The sequence below is a fragment of the Macrotis lagotis genome, chromosome 7, assembly GCF_037893015.1.
Source record: "Macrotis lagotis isolate mMagLag1 chromosome 7, bilby.v1.9.chrom.fasta, whole genome shotgun sequence".
Taxonomy (NCBI): Eukaryota; Metazoa; Chordata; class Mammalia; order Peramelemorphia; family Peramelidae; genus Macrotis; species Macrotis lagotis.
In genome coordinates, this window is record NC_133664.1 from 52,887,872 (window position 1) to 52,906,695 (window position 18,824).

General features: G+C 43.9%; 2 protein-coding genes across 12 annotated transcripts in view; one reads left to right on the plus strand and one right to left on the minus strand.

Moving 5' to 3' along the window:
• The window catches only part of DBF4 (DBF4-CDC7 kinase regulatory subunit), a 34,186-nt gene extending 17,702 nt beyond the window's left edge, over positions 1-16,484 (minus strand). Inside the window, exons 1-3 of one of the 3 annotated variants that reach the window (XM_074192874.1) lie at positions 16,297-16,484; positions 6,464-6,636; positions 242-421 (exon numbers count right to left, since the gene is read on the minus strand). In XM_074192874.1, the coding sequence (XP_074048975.1) occupies positions 242-421; positions 6,464-6,636; positions 16,297-16,342 (399 nt within the window). In that variant the 5' untranslated portion in view covers positions 16,343-16,484. Of the gene's footprint in view, positions 1-241; positions 422-6,463; positions 6,640-16,296 lie in introns of all 3 variants that reach the window. The other 2 variants (XM_074192876.1, XM_074192877.1) reach the window with 2 other exon arrangements.
• A 799-nt stretch (positions 16,485-17,283) lies between these two features.
• The window catches only part of SLC25A40 (solute carrier family 25 member 40), a 43,410-nt gene continuing 41,869 nt past the window's right edge, over positions 17,284-18,824 (plus strand). For 2 of the 9 annotated variants that reach the window (XM_074192883.1, XM_074192879.1), the window contains exons 1-3: positions 17,285-17,388; positions 17,772-17,901; positions 18,455-18,687. Coding sequence is in view for 6 of the 9 variants with exons in the window: in XM_074192879.1 (XP_074048980.1) it covers positions 18,631-18,687 (57 nt within the window). In the remaining 3 variants the exon portion in view is untranslated. Of the gene's footprint in view, positions 17,389-17,771; positions 17,902-17,924; positions 17,949-18,435; positions 18,688-18,824 lie in introns of those variants that run through there. The other 7 variants (XM_074192890.1, XM_074192880.1, XM_074192881.1 and 4 more) reach the window with 7 other exon arrangements.

Here is an 18,824-nt window from a genome sequence, read left to right on the forward strand (position 1 = left end):
AATTCATTGGAAAGCTTAAAGGCAATAAACAATGTTTACTCACATGTGTTACATTTATATATATATAGAGTAAGTATTGCATAAACATTTAAGCTGACACTACAAAAATGGCCCTGACTTTGAAAGTGATGGGAAACCAAATGGAGCATTCACATACATTATTAGAAGCAACAAAACAAATGAATAGAAAGTCATAAGGTTCTCAAATCATATACCCTAGAAATATGTCTAAGAAACTTACTGGATCTGGAGTCTTAAATGAACTTCCATCACAGCTAGGATGAGGTGAAGAATTTCCTCCGGTATATGTTGATTCTGGACTTGGGACAGGAGAAATACACCTCAGTGTCTGAGCATATTTTGCTTCCTTTTTATTTGAAATTAGATAACTTATATCTTTGCTGAGAAATTCTTCAACTCTCTAGAAAAAAAAGAATCAATATTTTTGAAAAAGTAAAAATAAAGCACCAATAATGTAAGACATTTGCTACTCAAAATAAGTTAAACAAATTCAGGTTAGTGCCCTCTAACTTGCAAATGATTCCAATAACATTTATCAAAGAATTATTTTTATGATACATACATTATTATAACAATGAGACAAGTAGTTTATATTGAACAACATCACTGCTAATACTGATTGTACACAAGCATAGCTCTGTCAGTCAATCTTTTAATCAAAAAGCAACTATTAAGTGCCTGCCAAGCACTGAACTGCCAATAAAAAACAAAAAACAAACAAAAAAAGACTCCCTGCCTTCAGGTACAGAGACATTTTAGAACACTATTAAGATAACCCAAAAAGTAACAAGCACAAAATAACTATGGAGAAAAAAAGTCATCATTTACCCATCTGCAGAAATATAAAGGCTTCTGAAAAGGAATTTATTTTAAAGAGATATAATAATAAACTGAAGAAAAATTGCAAATCATATTAATTCCTCTAGAGTTTTACAATGTAAGAAAAATTATAAAATAAGGTTACCTGATTTGAACATACTAGACTCAAAATACCACTCCCTTCTTTTAGTAAAAATAACTCTGTTCACAATCGTATTTCAAAATGGGTCATAAAATACACTGCAGCCAAATAGAAGTTAACTTATGAAGACTATCTAGACATGATGAATAGAATCAAACATACACTGCTCACAGGCTCCTCTCATAAAACCCTAACATTTTGGAGCAATATTTCAAAGTTCCAGCAGATGGGGATGATACTCTGTGAAAGACTGGATTGAAGAAATGCTATTTTCCTCCTAACCTCCAGACCAGGAAGAAATATTTTTCTCTGTGAAAACCATGGATATTAAAGCCCCCTGTTTTAAAAAATGAGATCTAACAATACCCTACCATTCTCTAGCATTCTAAAATTTACCATACTATTCACATGATGTGATTCTCACACACACACACTATTAGGTATTTACTACTGTCCTGCTTTTTTTTAATAGATGAGGAAATGGAAACTCAGGGGGCTGGTTAAGTGGCTTGTTCACAGTGCAATGAGGGGTTAAAGGTGTAACCTGGGTCTGGATCTCTTCTGATTACAAGATTTTTAAAGCTGGTTTGGTCCCCAAGGGCCATCCTCAGGGACACAGGGCCTGCAAGTTCTTACCGACCTCTTACAAAGAGGAGGTTGGCAATACTGGGTCCATATCCTGAAGAGATCATGAAAAAGGCTAAAAACATCACTTGTACAAAAATATTCATAGCAGCCCTGTTTGTGGTGGTAAAGAATTGGAAATCAAGTAAACATCCTTCAATTTGGGAATGGCTTAGCAAACTGTGGTATATGTATGTCATGGAACACTATTGTTCTATTAGAAACCAGGAGGGATAGGAATTCAGGGAAGTATGGAAGGATTTGCATGAACTGATGCTGAGTGAGATGAGAAGAACCAGAAGGACATTGCACACCCTAACAACAACATGGGGGTCATGTTCAACCTTAATAGACTTGCTCATTCTATAACTGCAACAATCAGGGACAATTTTAGAGTATCTGTAATGGAAAGAATTGTGGAGTTTAAACAAAGTCCAAAGACTGTACCTTTAATTTTTTTTTAGGTTTTTGCAAAGCAAAAGGGGTGTTAAGTGGCTTGCCCAAGGCCACTCAGCTAGCCACCTAAACTCCCCTTTAACTTTTTTTAAAAAAGGATATCTTACTATGTAATTTTGCTATCTCTTATACTTTATTTTTTCCTTAAGAATATGATTTCTTGGGGCAGCTAGGTGGCGCAGTGCATAAAGCACCAGCCCTGGAGTCGGGAGTACCTGGGTTCAAATCCGGTCTCAGACACTTAATAATTACCTAGCTATGTGGCCTTGGGCAAGCTACTTAACCCCATTTGCCTTGCAAAAACCTAAAAAAAGAATGATTTCTCTCTCAATACATGTAATTTTGATCAATGTATAGCATGGAAACAATGTAAAGATTATCAGACTGCCTTCTGTGGGGGTTGGGAAGCGAGACTGGAAGAAAATTGTAAAATTCAAAAAACAATAAAAAAAAACCAAACCAATGAGGTTGGACAAAATGACCCAAGATGCTGTGAAAGAATGTGTGAACTGTCACTGGAGTCCCACTGACTCTTTCTAAAATGGGGAACGAGCTCTAACCAAACAACCACATTCTCCAATATTCTCTCACAAAAAGCCCTAACAGGAACTCTGGGTATTTTAGCTCTTTTTAGGAATAAAGGAGAAGTAACTTGTCCCCAACACAGAGCTAGTGCTGGGAGAGTTACTTGGATATTAACAGACCAAATCTAATACTCTTTTGCAAGGAGTCTATTGTTTTATAAATACCAACTTGTATAATCTCATGCTATTTTAAAATTTTTTAGCACTCACCTTCCAGAGTTGTTGTGAGAATAAAAATGAAAAAAAATTTTCTGAGAATCTTGATGCTATCTGCTGTCCAAAGAACAGCTTAGCTAACTTAAGTAAGGGAGGTACAGGAATGGCAGCTCAACATATTGGGGGGACAGCATTTTTGACTCCTCAAAATGATTAGATACTGTAGATTTGGTTATTGCTCAGATTCTTTTCCTTCCAAAAACAAAAAATAAAATGACCATTTTTTCATGAGAATTTTTCTTCCTAAATAAAAGTGTGGTCAATATTTTTTATGGATAAATCAAGTCATTTAACTGCAATAAAAAACAAACTTCTATATAAATAAAAACAGCACAGGTATAATCACTGCTGTATTAATATGGAGATGGTTCTTACATTCTGAGAAGGAATAAGAGAAGACAGCTAGGAGCTGCAGTGAATGGAGCAAAGGTCTTGGAGTCAGGAGGACAGAGATCAAATCCAGCTTCAGACACTTGCCACTTTCTAGGTGGGTGACCGTGGGCAAGTCACTTAGTCCTGAGTGCCTCGTATCCAGGGTGATCTCTAGTCGTTTTGATTCATATCTGGCCACTGGAGCCACATGGTTACAGAGGAGAAAGTGAGGTTGGGAACTTAGCACAGCAGCCCCCCCTTCAAATCCAGTTCTTGCGCTTGGCATGGCATCACCTCCCTGATGTTGTGATCTTTGAGAATGAAGGACAATCATCATCATCAGGGGAAGACAAACAAAAGAGGAAGAGTTGTCCAGGGAAGGTATAAAGGAGGGTGTGATGTGTTCCAAAGCAAGCAAGATATGGCCTGGGTGTATAGCTAGTTGGCATGTGAACCTGAGAATCAACTATCCATATACAGGTATTCCTGAATCTACACCACTAGTTGTTAAATGAGATCACTTTTACTAGTATTGCGATAATGACACTGAGATGTCATTAAGGGTTTAGTGTGAGCAGGTTATAACTTAAACCTAGTGTCAAATAGGAAAAAACCCTTAATCCATCAAGGAATTATATGACCAGAAGAGAAGCTGGTCACAACCCAAAGGAGGGATGACAGGTGGACAGTGAGTTAACTTTTCTCTTGACACCTTTGATATGGCAGGGGAAAGAAAGAGCCTCTTCCAGAACTTTGGGGTGAACCCTCTGTGGCAAATGGCAAAAATAAAAGTTTGTGATCAGATTCACTGGAGGGCCCTGACAAACTGTCCACCTAAGCACTGAGGTTGAAGTAACAAACTACTTTGTCACTTTTTTTTTGGTTTCAGTCAAATGAGGTCTCTGGGAACTCTGGAACTCCTACTGTACTCAATCCCAGTTGCATGATGAGAGTGGGTAAACTGGCTCATTTATTCTAAGCCTACACCATCCATTGGCTAGTCCTAGATACCTGACTATAAAACTATATAATAAACTTACTATATTGTAGAAATATATTTTAAAAAATGAGTAAAGATTGTAGGTCAAGTGCTTAGCAAGAAAACCTAAATCAACAATGCAAATCTCCTACCCTCATGATCTCCAGGTCACCATTTAAATCCAACCTATGCATGAAGCAGGTAGACAACATTCTAGAGAGGAAGGTGGAGAGAGGGGTGGGTCAATGAGGATCCTCCTAAGGAATCAAATCCAATTTTGGACACTCATGAAGTCAATTCTAGCTCCTTCACAGTGCTTCTATAGTAAGATACCAATCCCCAAGGCCTTTCTCTGTATCTACTACAGCATGTCATGGTAGTTTTTTTGGGTTTTTTAGTGAGGCAGTGGGATTAAGTGATTTGCTCAAGGTCACACAGCCTCTAAATTCTGGCTGCCCCATGTCAATGTATTTCCTAGATGAAGTAGCTAGTGGTGAACAGTAAGGAACACTCAGGATCTGGTCTGACCAGGGCAGAGTTCAATGGGGTCATACTCTACACTGTCCCCATCACTAGGTTTATGAACTGACATTAAGCAGATCAACTTTTACTTTTTTCCTTTCTCTTCAGTCTCAGATTGTTTGCTGTCTCCTCAGTTTCAAAATGAAATGCCTATTATGCTTCCTCTCCACCTTGAAGACACCATTCCTATCTCACAGAAATATTCGATAAAAGAGTCCCTCAGTCTCTCATAGCAACTAGTTTAGGAAAGAAACAAACTAGGCTGAGAAAAAGATTTTGTTCAGAAGTCTAATTTCTGCAGTCTTAGGTGCTGTTGGCTCATCTGGCTACCCTTTCCCAATGGAAAGTGACACTGGGTTTGTCCATGCACCCTCTTGTGGCCTTTTCATTTAACCTTGTAGTCTAAGGAGTCCACAGAGAGGCAGACTATCCTGTTCTAATGCAGTTTTTTAATCTCTTTTTTAAGACCAGAAGCATTTTTAGTCTACATATAGAATAAAATATTTGTGGAGTTGGTTTAGTTTTCTGGATCTTAATTCTCTTATCCTAGATATTAGTTAAGTTTTTCAACTCCGTGTCAAAAAACAACAGAAGTACAGGAAAAGCAGGAATTTTTCTAAAAAGTATTCTTACAGAGATAACAATTTGAAGTATTTATACAAAAGCCAATCTATAACAGATATTTCCATAAATATTAATAATCAGGAGAATTTTATCCCTTCCCACAAAATCACATTTTTCTTTTTTTGGGGGGAGGGGTCTACTTTTTTCCCCGTTCCCTGATATACAATACCAAGGAATATAAGTAGTGAATCCTGTCCAAGCCAAGGATCTAAGCATGAATTTGGCACAAATGATTTACTAAGTTTTTGCCCCCCCCCAAAGGTAGTGCATGTACTATGATAGTCATCTTACAATCGAAAAAACTGAGGCTCCAAGAGGTTAGGTGACTTGACCCTGGCCAGGAAACCTGGGACTCTTTCCATTTCTCTGTTACCTGTCCTAGAGGAGCGACTTTCAACTTATACCTCCACTTGGCTCACTCCTCAATCTCACCACCCACTCTTTTAAGCTTGACAGGATTTGCTCTCTCTTCCCCTCCTCCCAAATCCACTGATTTCACAGGTCTAGGACCTCTAGAGCCCACCAGACCCACCGCCAACACTTGTTTCAACTCTACCTGAAGAGAGCCCAAGTTCAATTCTGACAGTCTGCCAATATGAACACATCAAGCACTCTGCCCTCAGAGAGACCCAGAAGCCTCTTCAGAAGACTGTTTAAGTAGGAGGAGTACCTGGAGGTAACAAAGGGTGAACAAACTGGACCCAGGAAGGAGCCAAGCTGGGAAGGGCTTTCAATGCCAACCAGAGGCATTATATTTGATCCTGGAAGGGCCTTCCTGGAGAGAGAGCGGACAGGACTATGGAAGAGGAAAGGCAGAAACCAGGGGAGGGACAAGAGTAGGCCCTGTGAGAAGAGAGTGTAGAGAAGAGGAGAGGAGAGTTAAGAGGGAGGGCTGATCATTGTGAGGGCTGAGGGAGGGAGAAGTGCTCAGCTGAGAAGGTGGGGACAGATTTGAGGAGGGATAAATGTTTGGAACAGTCACTGAAATGAATGGAAAAGTGAATCCATTGGGGACATGAAAAAGGATTGTCTTGTTGCAACAAGGGCCGAAGTTGAAATCATAAAGCAAAAAAATTTTGGTTAAAATATAGCATTTTAACTTACCCCTCCTAGTTCCTTGAGGTCCTTTTCCAGTCTTTCAGAGATCACAATAGATGGCAAATCAAGATAAAAGACTTTTCCCCAGAGTGGCTTATATTTAGACTTTTCTGATTTGTTATCATTTTTCACAGTTTTCAAAGATGGTCTATTTTTCTCATTTTTTATTTGGATACCACCTGCTACAAATAAAGTTTTATAATTAAAACATGTTTTATAGAAAGGTCAAGTTTTACAAAATTATTTTAATTGAATTTTAGTAACATTAGAGGAGAGCTCTGCTTTAACCTCTTACAGAGAAGTAAATGGCTAATAATCCATGGGATTAAAAAAATATAAAATTTCATGGTGAGGTTTTTAAAGTGAAGGAAAATGTATCCTACCACCCTTCCTCTACCCAATAACTATCTAACTTTGAAGACTCCAGGTGACTAAATTTCCACATAGGTTCTGGAGAATATTTCCAAGTGGACATTCAAGAACAGGCTTAACAAGGAAGCCATCACTTCTCTAACCCAAAGTGATGGGAAAACCGAGGTAATAACTTAATGCCACTCTGTTATGTTCTTTGACATGTCACTCAGAAGAGATGGTTATTCTATTTCCTTTGGGGCTAGACTATACATTCTTTAAAACACATTATACTAGCTAATGGGAAAGCAATGACTGTATTTCCATTGTAGATCAATGGTGAATTTATATAATTTCACACAAAAAAGAATATTTTTAAAGTATTCAATAATAATTCTACTTTAGAAGTTATTTTGAAAACTACTGACAACTCATTTCTGTGTCCAAAGTATAATTCCAACTATATAGAAGACAAAATTTCCCACTACCCAAATACAGCCATAACTCATTTATTTTCTTTTGTTATATACCTGGCCATATTCTTTATTTTGTGAAGAAAAATTTCAATGAAGAATTATAAAAACTAAACCATTAACATTCCACAAATGGAATCACTGGAAAAAGGGATCTTAGAGATCATGCAGTTTAAAAACCTACATTTTCAAGATTTCCACTCAAAACAGTTAAACAATCTAGAAAATTGGGTTAAAGAGAATGATGAAATCCCTAAAGATTTCACATGATGATTTTTGTTCTTCATTAGTATGAGTTTATTCAATGGCTTCTAATCCAATCCAATAGGATCTGAACTTCTGAACTGGGTTCTGGGCATAATTATGAAAACAAATCTAATTGTTTCTGTTTGTGAAGGACATTTTATTGACAGGGAATATAACAAACAACACAGAAAAGAACACATATCCTAATTTGAAAAAGAAAGAAGAAGAATCAGAAATGATTTTTAATGTCCAGGGAAGAAAAGGGATGGGAGAATAGTTCAGGCAAGTGGAAAATGTGATGTCATCCTACCAAGTGGGTAAGTTTAGTTAGTACAAAGGAGTAGAAGGTAACTATGTGATACATAGTAGGAAATGAAGATCAAAGGCCAGATTCTGAAGGATTTTGCCAGGGTCTTAGAAAAGAGAGCCCTAGTCCTTGGTGGGGGGCATACAATGGGTCACTTATTTATCAAAACAAGTAGCTATCTAAATGAAATCTAGATAAGGCTGTAGTTGTAAGGGAGAACTCTTGGTAAGGGGATTCAGGAAGAGTTTCCTCTGGGGAGAGACTTCAAGGAAGCTAGCAGTTCTAAGGATCAAAGATGCAGTAGATCACTCAGGAAGCCAGAAATGGCTAAGTGCTGGGGACACCAAAAGAAGCAAAAGATAGCCTCTGTCCCCAAATGGTGGAGACAAGAAGCAAATTTGTATAAATGAGAGGGGGTAAGAAATAAGGAAATTAAAAAGAGGGAGAAGGCACTAAAATGGAGAGGAGCTGGGGAAGACTCCTGTAGAAGAGGGAGAGCATCCAGGCCTGGGGACAGCAATGTAAAGACACAACAGGAGGGGGGTAAGGAGGAATACAAAAAGATCAATGTGGCTTAGACTGTTCTAGTTGTAGAATAGGACTTGATTGTCAGGGGCTTTAAATGACAAAAAACAAACAACCCACCAAAACAACAAGACCTTACCACTTAATCCTAAAGATGTAACTGGGAGACATGGGAATTTCCTGAGGAGGGCAATGACATAAACAGAATTTCCTTTTAGGAAAATTGATGGATTAGCTGAGACCAAATGACTGGGAACCCATTTTAACAGACAGGGTAGAGGAGAGTTGAGTTTGTTTCAGTGGAGAGAAAGGGACTTGAATGAATCAAAGAAGGAATCATTATGTTAAGGCCTGGTATACAGAGCCACACACACAAAAGCCCTCAAGAAGCTTATTTTAAATAAAAGGAGACAACATACACAAAGGGGTGTTGTGTCTTTCAGAATCATAGGAAGGGTAAAAGGAGTCAAGGAGAAACAACACACACATTCACTTTAGTAACAGTGGTACCACTCACCATTTCTAGTTTATAAATTAGATGATACTGTAGTATGACATACATTATACAACCTAAACAAAAATAAAACTTTAAAAAAAAAGGATGCGATTAATTCCCCTGAAGTTGTAACATGGTTGGACCTGCCCCTTAGAAAAGTTACTTGGATGGTGTCGACCCCTAATAATATCCCACTGTAACAAGGATCACTGGGTGGACAGACATCCTAAAGAGGGTCTTCTAGATGTCTCTATGCTTGGTGGAGAAGTTTAGCATAACTGATAAGGCATTCCTTTTAATGGAGTATGGATATTCAGCTCCTCAGCCTCAGCCAAAGTGGGGACCTGCTTGATGGATAAGTCAAAAGCTGCTTTTCAGATCTGCTAAGAATCAAATTGTATGAAAAACTTTCCAAGACTTCATTTTGGAGGGTCTAATTTACAGGCTCTTCATGCACATCTGCATAATCAGCAAACTTAGAAAAATACAAAATGTGCTAATTCTGTTTTGCGCTTTCTTGAAGTCAAACTCTGGAGGTTAATGTTTGTCTCTTATGAGGACAAACTATGAAGGTTAAAACATATTTAATTATTATTTTTAAGGCCAAACTCACTGAGGCCCTCAGTGGCTATATGAAATTGGGATCCATGATGTCATGGCCCTCTTTCAGAATGAAGGTCATACAACAAGCAGTGGGAGTAGCAACACAGCTAATTTTCTAGTCTCCTCTCCTATCTTGCCTTCTTTTGGTCCACAGAAATCTAGTAAAGGTATCATGGGGTTAACAGGCCTCAAATCACTCAGCTCTCCTTGCCCAAGAACAGGTCCTAGAGTGAATAATAATAATTTGTTTGGGTCAGGAAACCCTTAGTTTTCCCCTCCAAAATTGATTTTCTTTGGGGGGGGAGGAGCAGGAGGAAAGGAGGACTAGGTTCAAGAAACCATTCTATGCCTCATTTCTCTAGCCTTAATCATCTAAGATGTCAGGTGTCTTTTTCATTCTCATTTTCTCAAGAGTGAACAGTAGAGCTTTCCAGAGGCTCCCTGGCATATGAATTAAAGATTTAGCTGCAAACATGAAGCCTGAGTCTGCAGAACTGTAGTTGCTTTACAAATGGAAACATCTACACTTGATGAGGAAACTGAGTCAAACAGGATGAAGTTCCTTAGTATATCTCCCCACTGCTGGCCCAGTGCTCTGCTGGGGGGGGGGGGCTGCCTGGCTCAACTCAAACAAACAACCCCCCCACACAAAGTCTGGGCCATTATCTTAGAGTAGACTCAAACATTTCTTACAGGAAAGGACATAGATTACAGCTAGCTCCCATTCTCAACTTTCAACCAATGTAGCCACATAACCAATCACATCACCTTCAACACCATGATGTCACCGGGTCTTTGTTGTGTGCTCCCACAACCTTGAGTATGCCTTTTAGAGATGCACATATTTCAACAGGCACAAGCTAGGTGTTGTCCTTACCCACCCACCCACCTCCCTAGGGGCAGGGGGCATTTTTCTAAAGATCTGCTGGAAACCCTAGGCAACAAATATTAGCATTCCTGAAGGCCCAGTGACCACAAGAGTGTGTAGTGTAGGTATTTGCCCTGATGAGTCAAACTGTGGGCACCTTAGAAGGCAAGGAGGCAGCAGAGCCAGCCTGTCCTGTTCTTCACCCCCAGCATCACAGTAGGAAAAGACAAGGAAATATTAAGCAAAGACAACCATTATCTGATGAATTCTGGATTCTCTGAGCTCAGGCCTAACAGGAAAAGCCCTAAGGGAGAGTGGGCAACCCAGGGGAGTTGAACCAGTGGTTTTCCTGGAGCCATTTTTTACTTGAAAGACTAACAACTACATTTACTAGGACTTGGGAAGTGTCAGTGTAGTAAAAATAATAATTACTCTAAATTTTCATAATTATATTTAGTCAAAAGTCAATTTTCTTCATTATTATAATGAAAGGAAGAGTTGCCTAGTCTCCGGGTACTTAAAAGTTAAAATTACTGTCTCCTCAGGCAAGAAAGAAGTACAGCTCTCTTAGATATCAAACACTAGGAGGGTCTCCAGGGAAGTTTAAGGTTTAATCTACTCTGGTTATGTAAATTCTGTTCCCCAGCCTTTTGGCAGGACAGGTTTTCAGAATTCTCTCAGCATGGGGTAGTCATTACCATAATGGTTTCCACCTATAGGTTAAAAGGTTAATCCCAGAGAATAAAACTTTTATATCTAACCTATATTATCTGTTATTCTATATTTTTAATATTTTATTTTTAAGGTTAACAAAAGACATTTTCTTAAATATGAGATTTCAAATAAATTTGAAGTTTCAGAATTTGCCATCCTGAGTTTAGCATCTTTCCAATACTTAAAAGACTAGTCTAATGAGACCAGTGGTGATTAAAAAAAAAATCTTATAATGAAATGACCCATCATTTAGAAGACTGACATAACTCTGATCAAAGAGCTATTCAAAAATGCAAAACAGACCAATGGGTTTAATGAAACATGGTGCCAAAAATTCAATGATATGGTTTCAGACTCTACACTGCAAATTGTAGTCCTTTGTTGTCTTCTGGAAGACCAAGACATCAGAGACATGATGTCTTGTTATGTGGGGTAGGGGGTTAGAGGCAGGGGAAGTTGTACTAAGTCACCAATCTCACTTTCTCCTCTGCAGCCTTTGGGGGTCCAGTTGATCTGATAAGAAACTGGATTTCTGGAGATGACCCTGGATGTATGGGGAGTCCCTGGTCTTTTTGAACTAAGGTCTTTCCCAGGTCTCAGTTTGACAGAGGCATTCGCTCAGTAATTAAGGCTAAGTAAGAAAAAATGAGAGGCAAAAGATCACCACTTTTACCTAGCGTCCGCCCCCCCATCCAAAAAACTTAAGGGCAAGACCCTCAGGGTTTCTCAGTGATTAAGACAAATCAAAATTAAAGCAAATAATAGTCTCTTTTGCATAGTCCGCCCCCCCCAATCTATCAGAAAGGGGAAAACCCTTCAGGGTTTTTGGCTGAAACTGAAATAATTGCTATTTACATTCACTCAGAGCCATTCAGGGGCCAAACACCTAAAAGGCTTGGCTTGACTTGGGACCTCCAGACCAAAGAGCCAGAGCTCTCTTTTTTTTTGCAAGGAAAATGGGTTAAGTGGCTTGCCCATGGCCACACAGCTAGGTATTAAGTGTCTGTCTGAGGCTGGATTTGAACTCAGGTACTCCTGACTCCAGGGCTGGTGCTCTATCCACTGCACCACCTAGCTGCCCTCAGAATTCTTTAAAAAAAAAAAAACCTTTTAGAAACTACCTATTGTTAATTTTTGTTGTAATATCAAAATATCTACAGCGATCTCAAAAGGCTATTAAAATAATTCTTTTCTAACTAATCTGCATGAGACTGGATTTTCATCTATTTTAACCAATAGAGCAATAATTGTTTTCTATTCAGATATCAAAGAGATTTGCAAAACTATATAAACAGTGACACTCTTCTAACTAAAATAGACTTTAATTTCTAATATGGTACATAATGATTGACGTATCTGATATAAACCAAAGTTCACTGGGATCTTTAATAAGTTTTAAGTATAAAGGGATCCTGAGACCAAAAATTTGAGAACTGCGTCCTAGAGAATGTGACATCTTGTCTGGCCAGAAGCAAGCAAGGTCTGGTTTGTTGGCAGGTCTACCTTTCTTGTTCATACATCACTGAACACGGAAGGAGCTTAAGTCAAAAGTTCCTCTGGGCCTGGAGATGCTATTCTGCATTACTCATTGCCCAAATTTCAGCTCTGATTTTGTGTACTGAATGGGTGTTTAGGGAAACCTTACAATAATAATAATACTTTTTTAAAGGAAAATGTATTGAGTCTGAGAAGATTAAATAACTTTCTTCTTGATCTTATTTACAACTAATTGGTTTTGTCCTGTAACTTCTTAGACCATGGTTCTCTAGCTCTGATCATCTTTCAGAACTCAAGTTGGCCAGTAATAATATTTAAGTTTAGAGATTCAGTTCTGCTAATCACAGTTCTATTCTCGCCTCAAGGAACTCTGCTAACTTTGGGAGACAGAAGATTTGCCATAAAGGCAATATCTTTATACTACCCACAGAGCTATCTCTCAAGGATGTCTCCTTTGCTATCCAAAGAAGTCTGGGCCATTATCTTAGAGTAGACTCAAACATTTCTTTTTTTTTATTTTTTATGTTTTTTAGGTTTTTGCAAGGCAAACAGGGTTAAGTGGCTTGCCCAAGGCCACACAGCTAGGTAATTATTAAGTGTCTGAGACCGTATTTGAACCCAGGTACTCCTGACTCCAGGGCTGGTACTTTATCCACTATGCCACGTAGCCACCCCTGACTCAAACATTTCTTACAGGAAAGGATATAGATTGTTGCTAGCTCCCATTCTCAACTTTCAACCAATGTAGCCCCAGCTACATAGCCAATCATATCACCTTCAATATCATGTCACCTCAACTTTGTTCAGTGCTCCCAAATACCTATAAGAAAAAATTCTTTTGCTCAGGGTCTTTGGTTGAATACTGAGGCGACCAGGGACCCCTTAACTGGCAGGGACCAAGCCCATCAATAAAATGATTTTCTTTTCAGAGAATGCCTTGGTCACCATTTTTTTTTGTTAAATTTCACTAGAGATAAGTCCCAAACAATTGATTTACAAATGAATTTTGAGAAAACAAGTCCAAAGCAAGCTGGGAACTGGTTAAACAGTTCATTTTTGAAAAAAGGCCATCAGCTTTCCCACAGCTTCACTGAGAACTGAACTTTGAGAAGAAAATTAACTGCTATTAATTACAGCCCTGGTCCCAGAGCACTGGGTGCTCCTCCTCTCCCATGCACAGGGTTGGTTACCTGCTTCAGCAATCTCTTCTCTTAACCCTACTTAAAGCTTGAAACAGTGATGTATAGGCCTCTTTCCCACTCCAGTTCATCACTGGTTCCATTTCCTCTTTGCTCCAATGTCTATTCCCAAACTGAGAAATTTCAACATACCTGTCCATGGCCTTGTCTAGGATACCATACTTTCTATGAACTAAAGCCTCTCTTTACCTGGGCTAATAACAGGGATACTCATGCCTTAGGTTTCATAATCATCTGTAATTCTGTGACCTTCATGGTCCGAAACTTTCATCATTTCTAAGACAATTCTTTGCCTTCACCAAAATCTTGAGTCTATCTCCTCTCATTTTCTGTTGTACTGGTGTGTGACTCCTGATCTGTCCAAAATTTCTCCCTCACAAAGTGACCAATCCAGCTTGTTGAGGTAGATGGGTGGTGAAATGGATAGTTGGATTTGAAGTTGAGATAAAATAATTTAAATTCTGCCTCAGATACTTACTGGCTTTGTGATCTGCCACTTAAACCCTTCTGAGCTTCAGTTTTTTCATATGAAAATGACAAACAAAACTAATGCCTACTTCAAATTAGAAATAATATAGCAAAATGCTTTGCAAGCCTTAAAGCAATATATGAATGTTTGCTACTATACTGTATTCTGAATGCTTTGCTCTTGTCCAATTCCAACCAGGGTTCCTCTCTGCCCCCTGGGTGGGGCTGGATAGAATTGAAATTTGGATCAGCAAAACTAGCCAACTTAAAAGATATGGGGTAGTTAGGGAAGACTGGAGGATAATTCTGGTTACAAGCATGAATGATTAGGACAGAAGTAGCCTTACAAAAACAATCAAGTCTGAAGAAGGAGAGGGGACCTGGCGGAAGAATGAGCTGAGGGTACAGAGATCTGGGTCTGGAGGATTTGAATTTAATTCTGGTTTCAGAAGTTTATTAGGTGATCCTAAGTCAAATCACTGAACCCTGTTTGCTCATCTGTAAAATGAGATGGAGAAAGAAGTGACAAACCAGCATCTTTGCCAAGAAAACCCCAGATAGGGTCATGAAGAGTTGAGCACAACTGGACAAGGGGTCTCCACCTAGACTGTTCAGTAAGCCCTTAGCCAGGTCTGCCTGATTTAAATGTAACTGCAGCTTTTCACAACCTGGACCCAACCTATCTTTCCAGACACATTGGACATTATTCTTCCTGTTCATCTTACATCCTGCCAAACTGGCCTCCCCAGGAAGACCAATTTCTGCACCTTTCCATTAAGAGACTGTACTAAAGGCTGGGAATGTAGATCCCCTTGCCTCAGGGAATTTCTCTGTCTCTTCAAAAAATAGTTTCCCCTCCAAGTAAAGCCCTTCCTCATCTCATTCTCCTTTTCAAACTACCTCAAATTTAATTACTTGTCTTCTTTTTTTTAAATTCTGCATGTACTAATGTGTTCTCCTTTCTTTCCCATCTGAAGGTACCCTCCTCTCCAGTGGGGTTTGTTTCATTCATCAGATTTATATTCCCAGGTTCTAGAACAAGGATCCTTGATAAATAACTTATAGACTAATTCCACTTTTCTTCCCTTTCCTCCACTTATTCCCTGTCATTCTCCAAGATCAGGTCCTCCTTATTTCAAATTTAAGACTTGTTGGGAGTAGCCGACTTCCTCACAAGCCTTGCCAATACTTCAGTTATCAAATGCTAGAGGGTCAAACCCTCTCCTCTACTCCTCCCCTCTTCTCAAAAACCTTCAGGGGCCACTGAGTCTAGAATAAAAAGTTAACTCCCACATCTGGTCTTTAAAACCTTCCTCAATCTGACTCCCACCTCGCTTTTCAAGCTTCATTCCTATCACTGGTGCACCCAGTCTACATTCCAGCTTCACTGGGTTTTCCTGGTGACCTTTTCCCCAGGCCTCTTAGAGCATTCCTCCATCCCTACCTTCCTTCTCAGATCAATGCGGGTTCGGATTCCACAGAATCGATGGATCTGTTATTTTGGCTGTGCAGCTGTGCTCCACTCTGGGCCACCTTGGGGGGTCCTAGAGTCCTTTGTATTCCCTTCTCCCGTTCATCTGACAGATGAGGAAACGGGCAAACAGGGTGAACCAGGAGAGTGTGGCCGCATGCGACCTGCAGGCCCAGCCTGCTGCCCTCTGGGCCACCTAGCTCTCTTCAAATTATTCCAGCGATCTATGAAATGCTCATCTTTGGGTTTACCATCTCTCTTCCCACTCACATTGCTCGGGTAGGGGAGTTTCACTTTTTAATGTTCGTTTTCTCAGTGCCTGGTCTAATCAAATAAATGAATTGATTTTTTCTTAAAGCCTTAAAGAAAGGCAGGAACTCTCCTCGGAAATGTGGGCCAGGACGCGTGAGCTCCTCCCGCCGGCCTCAGTGTCCTGCCCTGGAGGCGCGGGGGAGGCCCCGGCCCCGGCCCCGGCCCGGCGGGGCCCGCCCGGCTCCCCCTCACAAAGGGCGCCCCTCCCCCTCCTCCGGGCCCGGCCCCGGCCCCGCGCCGGCAGAGGCCGCTCCGGGGCGCGGCGGCGGGGGCCCCCTCCCCGAGCCCAGCCCCCCGAGTGCGACGTACCGGGGTGATGGCCTCTGCTGCGGATCCTCATGGTGCCGGCTTTCATGGCCGCCGCCTCGCGGCCCACATGCTGGGGCCGGCCTCCGCGGGCCGCCGCCGCCGGGACTGGGAGGGAGCGGGCCGGGCGGCCGCCGGCGCTTCCGGGGCAGGCTCGGGGTGGGGGGCCGAGAGCGCGCGAGCGGGGCCGGGGGAGGGGCGGGGAGGGCGGGGCCGCGCCGGCCGCGGCGGTTGAAGATTTGAAAACCTGTCAGTCACCCGAGCGGCGCCTCGCGCGGCGGCTCCGCGGCCCCGCCCCCGGACCCCGCCGCCCCTCGAGGCCCCGCCCCAGCCCCGCCCCCCGCCCCAGCCGCCTCCGCTGGCCCTCGCGGCTCCACCCCAGCCCCGCCCCCAGCCGCCGCCTCCGCCCCCGCCCCTCGCGGCCCCGCCCCCAGCCGCCTCCTCCGCCCCTCGCGGCTCCACCCCATCCCCGCCTCCAGCCACCGCCTCCGCTGGCCCTCGCGGCCCCGCCCCCAGCCCAGTCCCTCCCCGCCCCAGCCCCGCCCCCTCCGCCCCTCTCGGCTCCACCCCAGCCCCGCCCCCAGCCGCCTCCTCCGCTGGCCCTCGCGGCCCCGCCCCCAGCCACCGCCTCCGCTGGCCCTCGCGGCCCCGCCCCCAGCCGCCTCCACCGCTGGCCCTCGCGGCCCCGCCCCCAGCCCAGTCCCTCCCCGCCCCAGCCCCGCCCCCTCCGCCCCTCTCGGCTCCACCCCAGCCCCGCCCCCAGCCGCCTCCTCCGCCCCTCGCGGCCCCGCCCCCAGCCACCGCCTCCGCTGGCCCTCGCGGCCCCGCCCCCAGCCCAGTCCCTCCCCGCCCCAGCCCCGCCCCCTCCGCCCCTCGCGGCTCCACCCCAGCCCCGCCCCCAGCCGCCTCCTCCGCCCCTCGCGGCCCCGCCCCCAGCCCCGCCCCCTCCGCCCCGAACAGGCTGCGGGGCCGGACGAGGCAGCCGCGGGCCGGGCGCGCTTCCTCTTGGCGCGGTGGCTGCTGCCGGACCCGGGCCGGGCCCCCCGCCGCCGAGACGCCCCCCGCCGCCGGGGCCCCCGCCGCCGGGGCCGGGAGGTGAGTGTCGGGCCGGGGGAGGCGGCCGGCGGGGCGGACGCAGCCGGGCCCTGGAGCCCAGCCCAGCCGGGCCGCCTGACCGCCGGACTGGGGGAAAGGCCGCGCACGGGCCTGGCCCGGGGCCAGGGGCCGCGCCGAGCCTCCCTGGCCCGGGGCGGCGGGGGCGCCTGCAGGGAGGCGCCCCGAGCTGGGGGGCTTTTATCCGGGCTGCGGGGACTCGCGGAGGCCACGCGCATTTATTAGGCGCCTGCTGACTTGGCTCCCCTAATGACCAGAGGGACAGCGGCCAGAGAGCCGGCCCCAGGCCGGCCAGCCGGGGTTCGAGTCCTCCCACAGACTGAGTGATCCTGAGCCCCTCCCCCCCCCCCCCCCCCCCCGGCCAGGAATCCTCGGAGCCCAGAAGTTGTGGAGACCGGCGGGTGGAAGGAGCTTGGAGGGGGCAAAACCCCGCCTTTTGGACCCCAAGTACCAACTACTTCCATTTCTGACCTGTCCGGGAGGTCCCAGCCCGAGGTTGGTCAACATCCGGTCTCCTGATTCCTATCTGTTATCTTAAAATTGTAAGGAAGGCCAGGTGGGGGGAGGGACAGAGCCCTGGTCCGAGAGTCAGGAGGTCCAGGGGTCACTCGGGGCCTGACGTGCCACCTGTCCACTTGAATTTACTCACTGTAAAATGGGATAAATGGGAGCAGCTACCTTCCAGAGTTGTGGGAGGAGGGTGAAAACTCAAGGTGGGACCTTAACAAATCTTGGCCCCCCCCACTTCTTCCCTCTCTCTCTCTCTCTCTCTCTCTCTCTCTCTCTCTCTCTCTCTCTCTCTCTCTCTCTCTCTCTCTCCCTCCCTATTCCCCATGATCTCTAAAAGCAAATAGGGTGCCCTCCATAACCTGGCCCCTTTTGACAAGGAGGGTCTCTCCAGGCTGACCCCTACCCTGGGACTCATTGCCTCTGGCTTCTCTGGCTTCCACCTTCTGCACCTTCCCTTCTAGGTCAGACATTGCCCAGTTTGTGTTGATCTGCTTTTTTGTTTGTGATCTCCTCCATTAGATTGTGAATTCCTTTACAGCAGGGGCTTAGCCTGAGGCTTGACTTACGGATTGATTGATGTTTGTCCTTCATTCTCAAGACCCTGACTTCAGGGAGAGGATGCCATGACAAGCACATGAATTGGATTTGAATGAGGGGTTACTGTGTAAGCTAAGTCCCCAACCTCCCTTCCTCCTCCAGAGCCATCTGGATCCAATGGCTGGATATGAATCCGGAGGATTGGAGAGGGCTCTGGATGCAAAGGAGTCAGGGGTAAGTGAGTTGCTTAAGGTCGCACCACTTCTGTCTGAGGTCACATTTGAACTCTGGTCCTCCTGACTTCACTGGCTACTTAGTTGCTTACTAAATGCTAGTTGCCTAACCACTTCCTTTGATTTGATCCTCATAAC